The 19,056-nt window shown below is 42.2% G+C and overlaps 1 protein-coding gene across 1 annotated transcript; it reads right to left on the bottom strand.

Moving 5' to 3' along the window:
- Positions 1-9: 9 nt before the first annotated feature.
- Positions 10-17,552, bottom strand: LOC130107065 (interleukin-17 receptor B). The gene is made up of 6 exons (XM_056273464.1): positions 17,546-17,552; positions 13,615-13,738; positions 10,019-10,051; positions 6,499-6,639; positions 2,325-2,599; positions 10-435 (listed from the first exon to the last, which is right to left on the bottom strand). Exons 2-6 carry the CDS (start codon positions 13,625-13,627, stop codon positions 10-12), a joined length of 888 nt encoding a protein of 295 aa, XP_056129439.1. The 5' UTR covers positions 13,628-13,738; positions 17,546-17,552.
- Between the last annotated feature and the right edge of the window lie 1,504 nt (positions 17,553-19,056).

Here is a 19,056-nt window from a genome sequence, read left to right as displayed (position 1 = left end):
ACACGTTTTTCATACACTGGTAATTGCAGCCTTCAACTGTTGCAGCTCCTCTACAGTGTTAGGCCCACACTTAGCTAGCTGCCCAACAGCATCTCTTAACTTGATTGTACTATCTTTACTATAGGATATCCCTAATTTCCACTTCAGCCCAAAGGTCTTCTTGGAGCCTTGAAACGGAGAATGGAGACTCCTGTACAGCTTGTCCAAGTCCTTCATCAAACAAAACTTCTTGCAAGCCCTCAGTTCCACCAGAAGGTTACCATGCTTCTTATCCTGAGGCTTGCCAAACTGCACAGCCCAGAACTTGGCCAGTTCACTGGAGCTCTTAGCGTGGCTTGCCACCATGTGAAGAACCAAAGGGTAAAGGTCTTGGGCAGCAGCAGGGATGGACTGCTCTGAGACACCATGTTTGGGAGGACAGTGGAAGGGCTGCAACTGAACGGAATTGAACAAAGCAGAGCTGAATGGAATAAACAGAGCAAAACAGAGTCGACTAGAGTCAACAAGAACAGAACAGAAACCAAGAGTTACAGTGATTACTGCAACTCTCTAAAGTTTGATATAAAACATAACATTCATTTAAATGCAAGGATTTCAACAGGAGGTGTATCGGTATTTCAATCATGTTATACAACAGCATTATCACTGATATATGTTGTATCCAAAGTCAAGATCTAGACTTTTAAATTATTTTCTAAAAATGTGTGGTGTGTAAACTCTAATCTTAGATGTCTTGATGCATGCTCAATAATCCAGGTAAGAAAATCAAAGAAGGTTGAATCAGTTCATCTGGATACAACGTTTATTGACAGATACGTTTCATCACTCAACTAAATTACATCTTCAGTCTCTGAAGATGAACTGACTCAACCTTCTTTGATCGAATCTTGGACGTTTTTCCTTTTCCCCATGCCTAATCACTGTAATTATGGATTGTTTCCCAGGCAAAGTAGGTTATTTTAGGGCTCACATTAGAGCAAAATTCTATACACTGCATTACAGTCTGTATGCTTTTTCATTTCCTGTACTTCAAGTATTTCTTTTCCTCTTTTTTTTTTGTAATTTAGGGGAGGTCTTTTAATAAACCCATTTGAGTTTCCTCTCCAGCACATCTTTTCCCTTGTATTTCCTTTTCAATATAAACTCGTATATATTTGTGCGCTAAAAAATATAAAAATAAAAATAAAAGCTGATTAGTTGAGACCAAATGTTTGCAAAAGTTTCCGCTCTGTAAACATATTAGGCTTTCATTTTGGGCTCTTTACAAAGGGGAGAACTATTGTACACTAGATTTCTCATCTTCCCCTGCAACCTCAACTTGGCTATTCAGTTCTGTTTTCATATGCTATGTTATACATCCTTTGTGTTTGATGCAGGTAACCCACCAGGTACAAAAAAAACAGTGTGTTCTAACTTACTTGCTTAATTCTAACTGACATGACATCATTCCTAACATCGCTTACTTGATACCTAGCACCTAATATCTCATTTGAAGAAATCACTTTGCTTCATTCACTTCTTACCAGCTGTCTATTTTCAAAATAGTAATTTATAACAAATTACTCCTGTAGTTCAGTAACACAATCACTAAGTTTTGTAATATTACATATAACTTCATTATGCTCAGCAGGTCGAATTTCTTGCATTTAGAAAAAATAATCATATTACATGTAATCCGTGATTTAGCCTACATTGACCCTTTGACAATTAATTTCACCATGACAAACTGGTAAAATCTGCAGATAGCAGATTATGTTTAAGGCTACAGCATGCTTGTGCGAAGACAAACATGAACATTGCTTCAAGGTGACACGGAGAGGTGGTTTCTGGGTGATTGTGAGACAGAGATGCTATGATTGGTCATGCAGGAAAGGATATTTAATGCTTTTTGGTGAAATGCTCCATCAACTCAATATTAGTGCAACATACAAACATGGACGTTGCAGTTCAACGCATGCTTCTTCTCCTATAGCCATTGCTCTTCCCAAAACACTATGAATTTGATTACAAAGTGGATATATATACCCAATATTTTCATGCACTTTGTTATGTTCTTCTGTTTATATTCCTTATTCCCACACCAGTGTCAACACATCGCACATGCTTGTAGACAGCTAAATGTTTGAATATTAATCCTACTTTAGTGGGTCACTCACAGGGCCCCCCCTACTACTCAACAACCCCCTCTATTGGCCAAATGTCATAATGGTATTAAAAAGGGTAGCAACCGGGGTGTAAAAATGTTACCAATGTGAAAAATTTAATCCTGCTATATGTAACCCTCCATCTCCCAAACCCTTACATTTCTACAATACAATTCCCACCTGTGGGCAGAGGATGATCACCCTCTCTGCAGACTTGGCCTGCTCTGCCAGCCACCGCATGGGCCCTTGCTCTGCTATCTTTCCCTGTTGCCACATGTCGATGGCTACATTACAGCCCCCATGATGCTGCAAGAACTCTGCCAGAGCCGCCACAGCCCTCTGGAAGACTGGATTCTCCACCGGGTACACCAGGAGGATGGGGACAGGAGCCGTGAAAGAGGCAGGTAGCATGGTGAAGCTCGACGACACAGCACACTTTGTCTTGCACACTTTATCTGAGGGATTGGAAAGATTGTGATTTGACTGTATGTTGAAAAGAAGGTAACTGGGAATCCATGATGCTAGATTGGGAGTGTATGAGTGTCTGTGTGCATTGCACTGCAGATAAAAAAAAAAAAAAGCAAAAGCAAGACAGCCTGCTGCAACAATTAATCTACTGACTAGTTTCGTGTCAGTGATATAGAATTTTCCGACTCCCCTGCAGAATCTGACTACTCTTGGTATAAGGCTAGGCTAATCCCCCCCCCCAGCAACCCTAATCCCCTAACCTAAACCATAACCCATTCATGCCAAGGGGAGTCAGATTCTGTGGGAGAGTCAGGGAGTCAGAAAATTATATAACACCGGCACGGACCACATCTAAGCACAAATATAGGTTCAGTGAGCTACTTCTTTACAGCAATGTCAACATGTGGCTGTTGAATTTGATGTGAATCAAAGACAGTTTGCGGTCATCATGACACACAGAAAATTCAAACCTAACTTGACAAAGTGAATGTTTTTTTCTGGTCCAAACTCACAAGCACAAACTGTCTGTACAAGAGCCAAACATCTGGTTGAGACTCCCTTGGAATTCCATTAGGACAGGAGTCAATTTCACTATCAATCCTGTGAGTAGGACATGAGCAGGGACGGCTGGTATAAACAGGCTAACAGGGCTAAGTCCTCACTATCTTTTACAATAAAGATGAGAAAATTGTTGTTAAAAAACCTTAGAACAGATTATTTTAAAATTTTGGTGGAACCTAAGATCAGCAACAGCACTAAATACTCACAAGAAAAAACACAAACTAACTCATCTAAATTGGCTAATTTTTTACAGCCCAAACACAATTGCATCAGCTTCCATTCATCTTCGTGTTATGTGAGTGACAGGAGTCTTAGTATGCCCCCTTGATTTGCTGATCATTTGGGCTAAATTCAATCAGCCCACAGGTCACTGACTTTTGACCAGTGACAGCACAGTCTAGTGTGAGAGTGGGAAGGGAGAAAAGTGAGCAACTGTGGCAATGGAGGCCACGGGAATTGGCATGAATGAGGTGGATTATTTACTTTCTCATCCATTTTGTTCAGTGTCTTTGGAGGAAAAATCGGAAGTGAAGAGACTGGGGACAATTCGTCCAAACGATGTTCAAATAACACAAAAGGACAAACGGCAAAATCGCAAGTTTTGTGTTACTTGGTTTCAACGAAAAGACTGGCTAACGTCAAATGTAGCTAAGAATTCACTTTTCTGTTGCCCGTGCTTGCTTTTTGGGGGAGACATGGCTTGGACCCAACAAGGAATTGTGGATTTGAAACATTTATTCGACAAAATTAGGAAACATGGATGCAGCACAAGTCACATTGGAACTAGCATAACGCTATCAATGCTGAGTAAAGTTAACATCGACTGTCAACTTGATGAGGGCCGCCGCATCTCTATACAGAGACACAACGAGCTGGTAAAGAAACATGGATTGTGGACTGTATTAAATTTTGTGGAGCACATGAGCTAGCTCTGTGGGGGTCTGAAGAATCTCCGATTTCACTCCAGCAGGGTGTGTTTCTGGACTTCGTTGACCAGTTCTCTTTTTGGATAGCCAGTTAGCCGATCACCTGTCAAACACACAGGTTGCCAAGTACACATCTAAGACAAGCCAAAATGAGTTGCTTGATTGTATGTTAGTCATTTATGGACAAAAATTGGCTGATGAAATATCGCAGGCACCATTTGCGGCTGTGCAAGCTGATGAGACAACCGGTGTGGCGTGTGTAAGCCAGTGTGTGATTGTGCTCGGGGAACAATCTGAGAACAATCTTCAGAGCACTTTTTCTGAAACATTGAAATTAACACAAATAGCCATCACAACCCCCATGCCATCTGCAGAGTCAGAGAGGTGTTTCAGTACACTTAAGAGGATCAAATCATTCCTCCAAAGTACTATGGGACAGGGTAGGCTGAACGCCCTGGCTATGCTGTCTGTTGAGCGGGACTTCATCCCAAAATCACCAGAGTTTAATGACATGGTGATTAATCTGTTTGCATCCCAGAAAGGTCGTCGATGTGAGCTTCTCTTCAAATAAGGTAGGCCCAAGCCTGTAGACCTCTCAAAAGACCATCAGACATGTTTAGCGTTCCTGTCTACATATTGCTCGTCTCTCTTCTATAATGACCGTTATTTTTGCTGTGCTTACCAAATTGTTTTATTCGGGACATGTTTGATACAATGTGTTGCAAAACAGTTGTGATTAAAAACAGTGCCAGTACTTATTGGCAGTCGTTTCAGTCGGGACACGTTTTGTTGTGCATCCTTAGGTGAGCCCTTTTCTGGCATTGTAGGCTACATGATTCTGCATTCTGTTCTATCATGTAGCATATCACTCCATCATTCCTGCATATGTTGTTCTTGTTAAAATGGCATGTGCTAATGTGTACAGAGAAAAATAGCCACATTGTGTGTGTGTGTGTGTGTGTGTGTGTGTGTGTGTGAGTTTTTTGGCATTGGGCCATTCTTATACTTCTCTATAGTGTTGTTGTAGAGAGCACTTGCTATAACAAGGTACATGTGTTGTTGCTCTAACTTGGTATCTCAGATGTTATGTTGCTGTTAATGCAGCGTGAACTATAGATGGGTATACTATGTGTTGTTAGCCCACCCACCCAATATCATCGCCAGCCGTCACGGGACATGAGAAAATATTTTTATTGAGTCATGGGATCAAGACATGAAAATCCACCCCAAATCAGGCTCTAGACTAAACTATTGTGCCCATTGTCAATCTCTGTAGGCTTGTACATGACCTGATGACACTGAAGTCAGTTTGTTAGTTGTGTAAGCCAGGCTGTTGAATAATGATTTTCGGTAACACTTTAGTATGGGGAACATAAAAAAACTTAATTACTAGTGAATTAGTAATGATCAAGATGTCACTTTAGTATGGGGAACATATTCTAAGTAACAAAAACTTAATTTACAGTAATTTAACACTATTAACAGTTGTAGTTTTGTGTTTTGTTATGTAAAAACAGACCATATTCATTAAGTGTTAGTAAGGGAGAATAACTCTTCTTGTGGTACTACCACCTTATAAAGTCCATACTAAGCAAAGCATATTGAGATGGTACTACTAATAAGCAATAATTCTGAGGTTATAGAGGGAAAACTCATAGTTAATGGCTTACTGGTTGTATAATAAGGCCATGCAGAATAAGGCATTAATGAGTACGTAATAATGACCAATTAAGAGCCAATATGTTGCTAATTTGCATGCTAATAAGCACCTAATTAATGGTGACTACGTTCCCCATACTAAAGTGTTACCTGATTTTCTTGTGTGCGACTTTAAATTATGTTTATTTTGTATGGTCATAATCTATAGGAATGGATTGGTGATGGTACAGGGTATAAGAAGAGCTGATTCGATTGGCCAAGTTGAAGCCTGCCCAAACTCCACCCGTTTAAATGTATTCATCCTACTCCAATCCTTTTTTCCCCAACTGCACCATACTGCACCAGGGGTGTGCTTGCATTGCTGGTAAAAATATAGTGGACATGCCCATGTACACCTGCGCTTGCATCCAGGTTTATGAAAAAAGAGCCCTCTATTTCTCTCACACACACACACACACACACACACACACACACACACACACACACACACACACACACACACACACACACACACACACACACACACACACACACACACACACAGTGTGTGTCAGAGAAAACATATAACATTCTGTTGCTGTGATCAATTGCGAGAGTGAATCAAATGCGACTGAGTGTTATAAAAGTGCTATATAAGTTTAACTTCTTATTATTATTATTAAATGGGCTTCACTTTGGTTATACAATTCTACAATTTCATTAGAAAATGGAGCACAGGATTTGAACAGTATTCTACTTACAGAATATGAAGCAGGAAGTTAGCACCAAAAAACAAGTCACTCCAGCTAAAATGACCACCTCCACGCTTGGAGAGGAATCTTCACTTCGTGGAAAAACTTCACTCCGTGGAACACCATCCGTTCCAAACGGTGTACCCTGTACTATAAGCAAACAGGAAGAGGGAAAAGTCAACGGGTTTTAATCGCCGACTGCATAGATTTTCCCAGAGGAAAAGCAAATCAGAAAGACAAATAAATCTCTTCTTTATCCCACATAGTTCTCCACATAGACATAACTGAGGTTAAATACCAACATGATATTTAGATTATCCCCTCATTCTTCTCAAATGGTTGAGAGAAATAATTGTTTACTTGTCTCACTCAGACCGAAATATAAGATCTCAATAAGGTGGTGATTTAGTGTCTATCCAATGGTTTTATTTGATTCATAATGCCCAGTTTATGGGAAAACACACACACACACACACACACACACACACACACACACACACACACACACACACACACACACACACACACACACACACACACACACACACACACACACACACACACACACACACACACACACACACACACACACACACACACACGGTGTCGAGGCCTGGGTTAACAACGAACGCCAATGGTGCTGTGCTCTCACAGGGTACTAATGGAAACTATGGACCAGTTGGGGAACGTAGGAAAAGACAGAGCAGATGAGGGATACAACCAAGACAGAAAAGAGAGAAGAGACAACTGAAGAAGAAAGCTTTTAGAATGGTCACACTTCATGTTGGGACAATGACAAGCAGAGGGAGAGAAATAGCAGGCATGATGAACAGGAGAAGAATACAAGTGATGTGTGTTCAGGGGACAAAGAGGAAAGGAAGCAAGGCAAGAGAGATTGGGGGAGATAAGATACACTACCATGGGACAGACAGTAAAAGGAATGGTGTGGGAATAATCCTAGACAGAGAGCTACAACAGAAAGTCATAGAAGTAAAGAGGGAATCAGATAGTCTGGTTTGGATGAGGTTGGATTTGTATGGACATCTGGCAAATATAACAAGTTTGTATGCACCACAAATGGGTTGCGATGAGGAAGAAAAGGTGAATTTCTGGAGACAACTGGACAATATAATGGCAGGTATACCAGGTGATGAACATTTTTATTGGAGCAGACTTGAATGGAATCGTAGGAGAATGAAATAGTAGTGATGAGGATGTCATGGGAAAATTCAGGTTTGGAATGAGAAATGCAGGTGGGGAGTCAATAGTTGATTTTACTACAAGGAATTATATGGCTAGTTAATACATATTTCAAAAAGAGAGAAAATCAGACAGAAACCTACAAGAGTGGGGGCAGAACTATGCAGATAAACTACATTTTATACAGAAAGTGGCACTTGAGGGAAACTGTAAATTGCAAAGTAATACCAAGCAAGTGTGTAACAAAACAACATAGACCACTGATAGAGCAATCACAGAATAGTACAAAGACCAGTAGCATGGAAGATTCAATGGTGGAAGATGAAAGAAGAACCTTGTAGAGAAAGCTTTAGGAGGAAGGTAGGAGAGTTGTTGTGAGATAGATTCCCTCTAGATTAGGACAGAACAGCAGAAGGATGAAGGGAAGCAGGCAGGCAAGTGCTAGGAGAATCTCAAGGGGTAAAAAGTAGGGAAGGGGAGGTTGGTGGTGGGAGGGAAGAAGTGCAGCACTGCAGAGACAAGGGAAGGAGAGAATTATATATATATATATATATAGATTAGCCAAACAGAGAGACAGAGCAAGCAGAGATGTTGAACAAGTAAAACTGATCAAGGACACAGATGGAAGAGTACTTTCAAAAAATGAGAATATTTTACAGAGATGGGGGGGATTATTTCAGTCACCAAATAAAGAGAATAACAGAGAAGGACAGATGAACCGCCAAGGAATGAAGAGGACGTGGGAGAGATTACAAGGGATGAGGTGATAAAAGCATTGCAACAAATGAAAAATGGAAAAGCTGTGGGATCGGACAATATATCAGCAGAAGTCTGGAAATACTTGGGTGATACTGGCATACAGTTCCTGACTAGACTCTTTAACAACATAATACAGACTCTACCAGATGAATACCAGATGAATGGAGAGAGACCATATATTAGTTATTATATTATCATATATCACATTGGTACCAATTTACAAGAAAGAAGGTGATTCTCAAAATTGCAACTACAGAGGCATAAAATTGACGGGACATACAATGAAGTTATGGGAGAGAGTGATTGAAGTGAGACTTAGGAAGGAAGTGACTATAGGGAAAGAACAATTTGGATTTATGCCTGGAAGAAGTACCACAGATGCAATATTTGTACTCAGGACCTTAGCTGAAAAATGCATTGAAGGACAGAAAGAATTGGACTGCGTATTTATTGATTTGGACGACATATGACAAACGACATACAACAGAGTACCAAGAGATGAGTTGTGGTATTGCCTGAGGGCGAAGGGAGTGGCAGAAAATTACATCAGCATAATTCAGGACATGTACAGGGACTATAAGACTGTAGTTTGATGTGCAGTGGGAACAACAAGTGAATTTGAGATAAAGGTAGGACTGCATCAACAATCAGCGTTGAACACTTTCCTGTTTGTGATACTGATGGACAGCCTCACAGAACATCTTAAGAAAGAGCCACCATGGAGCATGATGTTTGCTGATGACATCGTGCTAGCAAATGAGGACAAGGAAAGGTTGGAGAGAGATCTTGAAGATCGGAGAGAAGCGCTAGGGATTAGAGGACTAAAGATCAGCAGAACAAAGACTGAGTACCTGTATACAAATAAGCAAGTAGAAAGTCCAGGACTGGCCTTAGGAGGAGAAGACATCCCAGAAGTTAATGAATTCAAGTACTTAGGACTGACAGCACAGAAAGAAAGCGGTGGATAGAAGGAAGTCAAGAAAAGGACACAATCTGGGTAGAATTCATAGAGAATGGTAGCTGGAGTACTTTGTGACAAAAGAATGCCATTGAGGGTAAAGGGCAAAATATACAAATCTATGGTTATCCCTGCCATGCTCTATGGTATGGAAGCAGTGACAAAAACAGAGAGGCTCAAATCTAAATTACTGGTAGCAGAGATGAACATGCTGCATTGGTTCCTGGGAGTGACTAGAAAAGACTGGAAGAGCAATGAAGAAGTGAGAGTTGCATTCAAGATCAGAGGAATGGATGAGAAGTTGAGAGAGATAAGATTGAGATGGTTTGGACATGTACAGAGAGGAGGCATATACTATATAGCAAAGAAGGTATTGGACCTGGGAAATACCTGGCAAAAGAAAAAGAGGAGGACCAAAGAAAAGATGGAGAGACCAGATAGAGGAGGACATGAGGAGGGTTGGACTGCAGGAGAGGGATGTCTCAGACAGAAAGCTATGAAGGGCAAAAATCTGCTGTGGCAACCCCTGAGAAACAGGGAACAAGCTGAAAGAAGAAGAAGACGTATGTGAGATGAAGCTGTAGGCATATGCTTACTGTAAAAGTGAAATACCTGTGACAGGGCTGTCAGAGAGGGGAGTTCCATCTGCAGACAGACATCAAAATGTAATGATTTTAAAAAGGCTATTACATATTTAATGTGCTACTCAGTGTTGCAATTTAACAATTTTCTGAGTTCAGAATGCTCACTCACTTACTGATTCACTGACTCATAAACTCAAATATACACACACATACAGATATATAGACATACAAACAAAAAAACAAAAAAACAAAATCATTTATCTGTAGGGTCATAGTCATCGGTTGCTGTCAAAACAGGGACATAGATTTTTATGACATTTTAATATAAGCCATGTTATGATGTCTTCATTTAAAGAACTCATTGGCGTCAGACCGAGATAAGAGAAAAACCTAGCCACTGAGGATTCACAAGCCAGTGCACTCTTAGTGGAATCCCAAGCCTGAATAAATGGGGAGGGCTGCATCAGGAAGGGCATCTGGCATAAAACCTTTGCCAAATCAAATATTCAGATCATAAATCAGATTTCCATACCGGATCAGTCGAGGCCCAGATTACCAACGACCGCCATCAGTACTGTTGGCCAGCAGGTTGCTGGTGGAAACTATGCTACTGCCAGGTGAAGGAGAAGGACAGGGGGAAGGCATGTCCAGCGGGAGAGGAGGAAGGGTAGCAGTGTAGAGGTGAGAGTCGTAACTTTGAAAGTTGTCACTATGACGGGTAAAGGGAGAGAGCTGGTTGATATGATGGAGTGAAGGAAGGTAGATATACTGTGTGTACAAGAGACCAGATGGAAGAGGAGTAAGGGCCAGGAGCGTTGGAGGTGGGTTCAAACTCTTCTACCATGGTGTGGATGGGAGGAGAAATGGTATAGGGGTAATTCTAAAGGAAGAGTATGTCAAGAGTGTGTTGGGGTGAAGAGAGTGTCAGACAGAGTGATGAGTATGAAGATGGAAATCGAAGATGTGATGATGAAAGTTATCGGCGCATATGTCCCGCAAGTCGGGTGTGAGATGGAAGAGAAAGAAGAATTCTGGAGTGAGTTGAATGAAGTGGTGGAGCGGGTACCCAAGAAGGAGAGAGTGGTGATTGGAGGGACTTCAATGGGCATGTTGATGAAGGGAACACAGGTGATGAGGAGGTGATGGGTAGGTATGGTGTCAAGGAAAAGACTGTGGAAGGACAGATGGTGGTGGATTTTGCAAAAAGGATGGAAATGGCTGTGGTGAATATACATATTTCAAGAAGAGGGAGGAACAGGGTGATATAAGAGGGGAGAAAAGTGCACACAGGTGGACTATATCTTATGCAGGAGGCGTGATCTGAAAGGGAATGGAGACTGCAAGGTGGTGACAGGAGAACGTAGCTAGGCAGCATTGGATGGTGGTCTGTAGGATTACTTTGGAGACCTAGAAGAGGAAGAGAGTGAAGGCAGAGCCAAGGTGGAAGTTGAAGAAGAAAGACTTTTGTGTGGAGTTCAGGGAGGAGTTAAGACAGGCACTGGGTGGTAGCAAAGAGTTGACGGATGGCTGGGCAACCACTGCAGAAACAGTGAGGGAGACAGCTAGGCAGGTACTTGGTTTGTCATCTGGACAGAGGAAGGACAACAAGGAGACTTGTTGGTGGAATGATGAAGTACAGAAAAGTATGCGAGGAAGAGGTTGGCAAAGAAGAAGTGGGATATTCAGAGAGAGATGAAGAAATTAGACAGGCGTACAAGGAGATCTAGTGATCTAGAGAGGTGGCGAAGGCAAAAGAAAAGGTGTGTGGTGAGTTGTATGAGAGGTTGGACACCAAGGAAAGAGAAAGGGACTAGTACCAATTGGCTAGATAGAGGGACTGAGCTGGGAAGGATGTGCAGCAGGTTAAGGCGATGAAGGATAAAGGTGGAAATGTGCTGATAAGCGAGGAGAGTGTGTTGGGAAGGTGGAAGGAGTACTTTGAGTGGCTGATGAATGAAGAAAATTAGCGAGAGAGAGAGAAGGTTGGATGATGTGGGGGATAATGATTCCGGAAGTGTGGTGGATTAACAAGGAGGAAGTGAGGGCAGCTATGAAGAGGATAAAAAATGGAAAGGCTGTTTTTCATAAACATCTCCATGCCACCACATACCTGTGGAGGCATGGAGATGTTTGTGAGAGAAGGCAGTGGAGTTTTTAACTAGATTGTTTAACACAATCTTTGAAAGTGGGAGGATGCCTGAGGAGTGGAGAAGAAGCATACTGGTACTGATTTTCAAGAATAAGGGTGCTGTGCAGAGCTGTAGTAACCACAGCGATATAAAATTGATCAACCACAGCATGAAGATATGGGAAAAAGTAGAGGAAGCTAGGTTAAGAAGAGAGGGGATGATTAGTGAGCAGTAGTATGGTTTCATGCCATAAAAGAGCACTACAGATGTGATGTTTGTTTTGAAAATGTTGATGGAGAAGTATAGATGAGGTCAGAAGGAGTTACATTGTGTCTGTGGATTTAGAAAAGCATATGACAGGGTGCCAAGAGAGAAGGTGTGCTATTGTATGAGGAAGTCGGAAGTGGCAGAGAAGTATGTAAGAGTGGTGCAGGATATGTATGAGGGCAGTGTGAGAGTGGTGAGGTGTGAAGTAGGAATGACGGATGGGTTCAAGGTGGAGGTGGGATTACATCAAGGATAGGCTCTGAGCCCTTTCTTTTTTTCAATGGTGATGGACAGTTTGATGAACTAGATCAGGCAGGAGTCTCCGTTGACTTTGATGTTCGTGGTTGACATTGTGATCTGTAGTAAGAGTAGGGTGCAGGTTGAGGAGAGGCTGGAGAGGTGGAGGTATGCACTGGAGAGAAGAGGAATGAAAGTCAGTAGGCGCAAGACAGGGTACATATGTGTGAACGACAGGGAAGACAGCAGAATGACGAGGATGCAAGGAGTAGAAGTGACGAAGGTAGACGAGTTTAAATACTTGAGGTCAACTGTTCAATGTAATGGGGAATGTGAAAGAGAGGTGAAGAAGAAAGCGTAGGCAGGGTGGAGTGGGTCGGAAAAGAGTGTCAGGAGTGGTTTGTGATAGAAGGGTACCAGCAAGAGTTAAAGGGAAAGTTTACAAGATGGTAGTGAGACCAGCTATGTTATATGGTTCGGAGACAGTGGCACTGATGAAAAGACAGGAGGCAGAGCTGGAGGTGGCAGCGCTCAAGATGCTATGATTTTATTTGGGAGTGATGAAGAAGGGCAGGATTAGGAATGAGTATATTAGAGGGACCACTTAGGTTGGACGGTTTGGAGACAAAGCAAGAGAGGAGAGATTGAGATAGTTTGGACATGTGCAGAGGAGAGATGCTGGGTATACTGGGAGACGGATGCTGAATATGGAGCTGCCAGGGAAGAGGGAAAGAGGAGTGCCAAAAAGGAGGTTTATAGGTGTGGTGAGGGAGGATATGAAGGTGGCTGGTGTGACAGAGGAAGATGCAGAGGACAGGAAGAAATGGACACGGATGATCTGCTGTGGCGACCCCAAATGGGAGCAGCTGAAAGTCGTAGTAGTAGTAGTAGTAGTAGAAGACCGACATAAGAGAAACAGACTTGTCTTTTTTATAAACCCAACAAAAGAAAAACAACGTCAGTAAATAAATAAATAAATAAAGTACTTTACATGGCTTCATCATGATGGTTGTGGCTTTGTATGCAATATCTTGACCAAACGAAGGAAATGGGTGATTGGCAACTTCTACAACAGTGAAGCCAGTAGGTGCAGGCACTGAGTAATTAAACCACACCTGTGTTCAAGAAAAAAAAACTGATTAGGATGACGACAACAAATCTGAGAGTAAAGGCTTGATCTGATCTCACACACACACATTTATATCATCCAAAACATTAAAACCACAGACAGGTTAGTGAATAACATTGATTATCTCATTACAATGGCACCTGTCGAGGGGTGGGATATATTCATCATCATCATTGGCGGTCACACAGTGTCAAGTATGAGGATGCCTGCGCGTGACAGCTTTTTACGTGGAGTGGCTGATGCATCTGCAGCCACCACATGGTCCTTGGCAGGGGGTGGCCAGAGTCCAATGGCATGGAGAACCAAGACGATTGGGGACCACCCTCTGTTGCAGCCTTCATCTGCTTTCACTGGCATTGTCTTCCACCAGTTCCACCACTGAGGTCTTTGCTGGACTGCACATTGTCTGGAACCTCCCCCTTGACCTAGTCGCCTTGGGGTGACCCTACCAGGAGCCAAGTTCCAGACAGCATAGCTCTTGGGATCATTAGTACACGCAAGCTTCTCCACCACAACAAGGTGGTGATCTAGGAGAAGTGGAGGCATGGATGGGATGTATTAGGCAGCAACTGAACAGTCAGTTCTTGAAGTTTATGTGTTGGAAACAGGAAAAAATTGGCAAGCGTAAGGATCTGAACGAATCTGACAAGGGCCAAATTGTGATGGCTAGATGACTGGGTCAGAGCATCTCCAAAACTGCAGGTCTTGTGGGGTGTTCCCTGTATGCAGTGGTCACTAACCTACCAAAAGTGGTCCAAGTCAAGACAACTGGTGAACCAGCAACAGGGTCATGGGCACCCAACGCTCATTGATGCATGTGGGGAACAAAGGCTAGCCTGTCTGGTCTGATTCTACAGAACAGCTAATGTAGTTCAAATTGATGAAAAAGTTAATGCTGGCTATGATAGACAGATGTCAAAGCAAACATTGCATTGCAGCTTGCGGTGTATGGGGCTGTGTAGCCGCAGACGAGTCAAGAGTACCCATGCTGACCCCTGTTCATCGCCGAAAGTTCCTACAATGGCCATGTGAATGTCAGAATTTGACCATGGAGCAATGGAAGGTGGCCTGGTCTGATGAATTACCTTTCCTTTTACATCGAGTGGGCAACCAGTTGCATGTACATCATTTACATGGGGAAGAGATGGCAGTGGGATGCACTATGGGAAGGAGGCAAGCTGGCGGAGCATAGACAGGAATATAAACCCTAACATGCATGTTTCTTTTGATGGTGGGGGAAACCGGAGCACCCGGAGAAAACCTACTGCAGACATGGGGAGAACATGCAAACCCCATACAGAGGATGACCTGGGATGACCCCCCCCCAAGGTTGGACAACCCTGGGGTTCAAACCCAGGACTTTCTTGCTGTGAGGCGACAGCGCTAACCACTGGGCCACTCTGCCCAGTTTCTTCTGGGAAACCTTGGGTCCTGGCATTCATGTGGATGTTACTTTGATATATACCACCTACCTAAACATCATTGCAGACCAGGTAACATCCCTTCATAGCAACAGTATTCCCTGATGGCAGTGGCCTCTTTCAGCAGGATAATGCACCCTGCCACACTGCAAAAATTGTTCAGGAATGGTTTGAGGAACATGACAAAGAATTCAAGGTGTTGCCTTGGCCTCCAAACTCCCCAGATCTAACCAATTGAGCATCTGTGGGATGTGTTGGAAAAACAAGTCCAATCCATGGAGGCCCCACCTCACAACTTGCAGGACATAGAGGACCTGCTGCTAATGTCTTGGTGCCAGATACCAGAAGACACCGTCAGAGGTGTTGTGGAGTCCATGCCTCGATGGGTCAGAGCTGTTTTGGCAGCCAAGGGGACCTACACAATATTAGGCAGGTACTTTTAATGGATGATTGGTGTGCATACATCCCCACAAACACACACAGAAGTGTGACAACAAGCACAAATGGGTGCATATTAGACCGTGATTCCAGTTGAATTGCAAACATTTTTATTCCTCATAAATACAAAAATACAAACTTGTATATTTTTATGCCACACTCACATGCTACAAATGTAACATGTGGAGTGTTTATTGAAAGTCACTACGTAATTTGTGAGTGTTTGAAATTTACATGTAATGTGTTTTGGCCTTGTTGGCTGACAGGTACAGTAGAATCCATCGGAAATTGGTCTGGTTTATTTACACCTGGTATCATAATGCGATTTGTATCTGGATACACTATTTGGATAAGGAAAAACACATTAACGCAAGATTTAGATGCACATAGCATGCATTGGGCTCAGGAAGTGATCGGATCTACCAGACCAACTCCAAAAGCACTGTAGTCTGGTTTGCATTGGGATTGGGTCTCCAGAAATTACCAGGAGTAAATGTAATCCATGCAGTGTTAGTAAGAAAGTACAGATCAGGTGGTAGAAACATCATCGCCAAAGTTAAATGAATAGTGGCTAATTCTGAAAGTTGCCATTTACTCAGACTTACCAAACTCTGGCGTGAACCACTCTCACAATAGTAAACAAGTCACAGTATTTTACAGCAACATGACTGCAGCAAAACTACTTGCTGTTTCTGATGCATCTGAGTTTTTAAAATGACTCCTTCAAGGAAAAAAAAGTTGAATATTGTTTTTTATGACAAACTTCTAAATTTCTCTTTCCTGTGCTCCACAGCATGGTGGCCCAGTGGTTAGCACTGTTGCCTCACAGCAAGAAGGTCGAAGGCTCAAACCCCAGGTCCTTTCTGTGTAGTTTGAATTTACTCCCCGTGTCTGTGTGGGTTTCCTCCGTGTGCTCTGACTTCCTCCCACCATCAAAAAGACATGCATGTTAGGGTTGATACTCCTGTCTGTGCCCCCAACCAAAGCAATAGGAAAAAGAACTGGAGTTGGTCCCCGGGCGCTGCACCACAGCTGCCCATTGCTCCAGTACAATAGGATGGGTTGAATTCAGAAGACAAATTTCATTGTAACCAAACAACTTTAGGATGACAAAAATAAAGTGGTTTTCTTCTTTTCTTTCTTTCTAACTTTCCAAGCCATTTCTGTTCTTTGCAAAACTGAGATCTGATCACAATGTGGACACAATGCTGACAATAAGCATGCATAAAAATACCAGGTGTAGATGCAAAGGTCATGATCAGATTGTTCTTTATAAAACCTATCCAGATAAGAGCCACTGCTTAATTATCTTTGGTTGTTCAGTTAAATTGAATCAATGAACATGCCTGTTTTTGTACTTACTGATGTCAAGGAAATTACAAGAAAAATATTTCCTTCTTTCCTCTTATCACATTTTAAAAGAAAAATAAAACTTGTCTTTCTTTATTTACTCTCACTCACAGTGCTTCCCTTTTCATACTAATTCTGGGGTCAAGAATGCAGTCTGAGGGCACAATCTACAGTACACTGTACTTCTCACTGATACCCAGCACCCACCAATCCCTTATTTAGATACAAATTAGATGTTTGTGTTTTACTTTTTAAATAATCCCAGATGTTGCAGTTTTTTTCCCCTTTTGAAAAGTTGCGTTCACATCCTGTATCTTTATGTTGAGGATCCAGCCAAGACAAAATCCTAGTACATGTAAACTTGAACCTAAACTTGAATTTGATAATTGTCATCCACACGAATGGATGCTTGTAATGTTAGCAGTCTGAAAATGCAACCTATAGCAGATCAGGCTTGGTCAGCTGAATGCTTAACATGTAAATGTAGGGTAACAATGCCCTGCTCCGTACCACCATCCACCTTGTTAAACTTGTTAGTATCCACCAGTGATTATTGTGACTACGTGTGTCATTAGATGCTGTACCTGCTTAAATCCTTTGAGATCTACCTTGGCCAAGGGTGGACTGTATGTACAAATGTTTATTTCCCCATTGATTATGACACAAGCGCCTGTCAAATAGTCAACCGTGGCTGCAAAAAGACAGGATGAAACATGCAATTAAGATAAAGATGCCAATAATTTCTGAGTTAGAATAATTTCTAGTTAATCAGGCTAGTTTGTTTAACAACACTCAAATTTGGTGGGACCATCTCAAAAATGAGCCCGCTCACAGCTACTGTATGCAAATTGTTTAAAAGTACCAAAATGTGGCAGTGTGGAGATATAATCAATTGATTGATGCAAATGAGTCCAATAATAGATGATGACTTGTTCAACAACCATAAGATACAGCACTTTTCCCATATAAAGACTGTGAGCATTGTTAAGTCCTACCATCGACGTTGACAGCCCAGCTTATGTTGAGCATATCGTTCCCTCCATTGGTCACTTTGAGTTCCTTCAGAAAGCTGGGGGAAGCTGCTACTCCGTAAGTTGGAAGGCCTAGACAAAGAGACAGCCAACTTAAGTAATGAATATTTTAAAATAGTTTCATTTCACTTTAAACCTTAACATCTGCAAAGCAAGGACAAACACACTATTAATATTCCAGCAAAAGCACTGTGTAAGGCTTAAACAGTGTTTAATGTTGCTTCCTAAGTCACTTATTCTGCCAATTTTCCTTTGTTGTTTAGTTGAGGAGTTTGTGTGTAATAAAGAGAAAGAGATTTAGCTTAACAATGGTGGTCGCAGTTGCTTGCATGTATTTATTATCAGTGTTGGCAGAAATCTGGCTAAGCACAGAGAATAAATATAGAAAAAAAAGATAATAATGGATTACATTTATATAAGACTTTATCAAGACACCCAAAGTGCTTCACAGTGAAGGGGGGAAAGTCACTTCAACCACCACTAACGTGTAGCACCCACCTGAGCAATGCACGGCAGCCATTTTGCACCAGAACGCTCACCACACATCAGCTTGAGGTGGGGAGGGAGGAATCGTTGAGCCAATTACATGGGGGGGATGATTAGGTGGCCAGATGGAGAGAGCCAGGTTGGGAATTTTGCCAGGACACCGGGGGAATCCTTACTCTTTGTGATAAGTGCCATGGGACCTTTAATGACCACAGTGAGTCAGGACCTCAGCTTAACATCTCATCAGAAGAACAGCATCTCCTACAGCACAGTGTCCCCATCACTGCACTGCGCTGGGGTTTTTGTTAGCACCAGAGGGAAGACTGCCCCCTACTGGCTCACCAACACCAATTCCACCAGCAACTCATTTTGCCAGAAAGTCTCCCATCCAAGTACTAGGCAAGCTCACACCTGCTTAGCTTCAGCAGAACAATGGTAAAAGGTGGTACAGCTGCTGGCAGTCTACCTGTAATACCCAACCATCCTTGGGGTGACATCTTTACCCCTGCTATTTGGACAGACTAGTGTCAGCGACAAAAGTTTTTGAATTGTGTTAGTTTGAATATGTATTGCTCATT

Source organism: Lampris incognitus, chromosome 2 (assembly GCF_029633865.1).
Source record: "Lampris incognitus isolate fLamInc1 chromosome 2, fLamInc1.hap2, whole genome shotgun sequence".
In the NCBI taxonomy this organism is placed as follows: Eukaryota; Metazoa; Chordata; class Actinopteri; order Lampriformes; family Lampridae; genus Lampris; species Lampris incognitus.
Note: the sequence above shows the minus strand (reverse complement) of the source record. Positions and strands in the feature narration are given on the sequence as shown.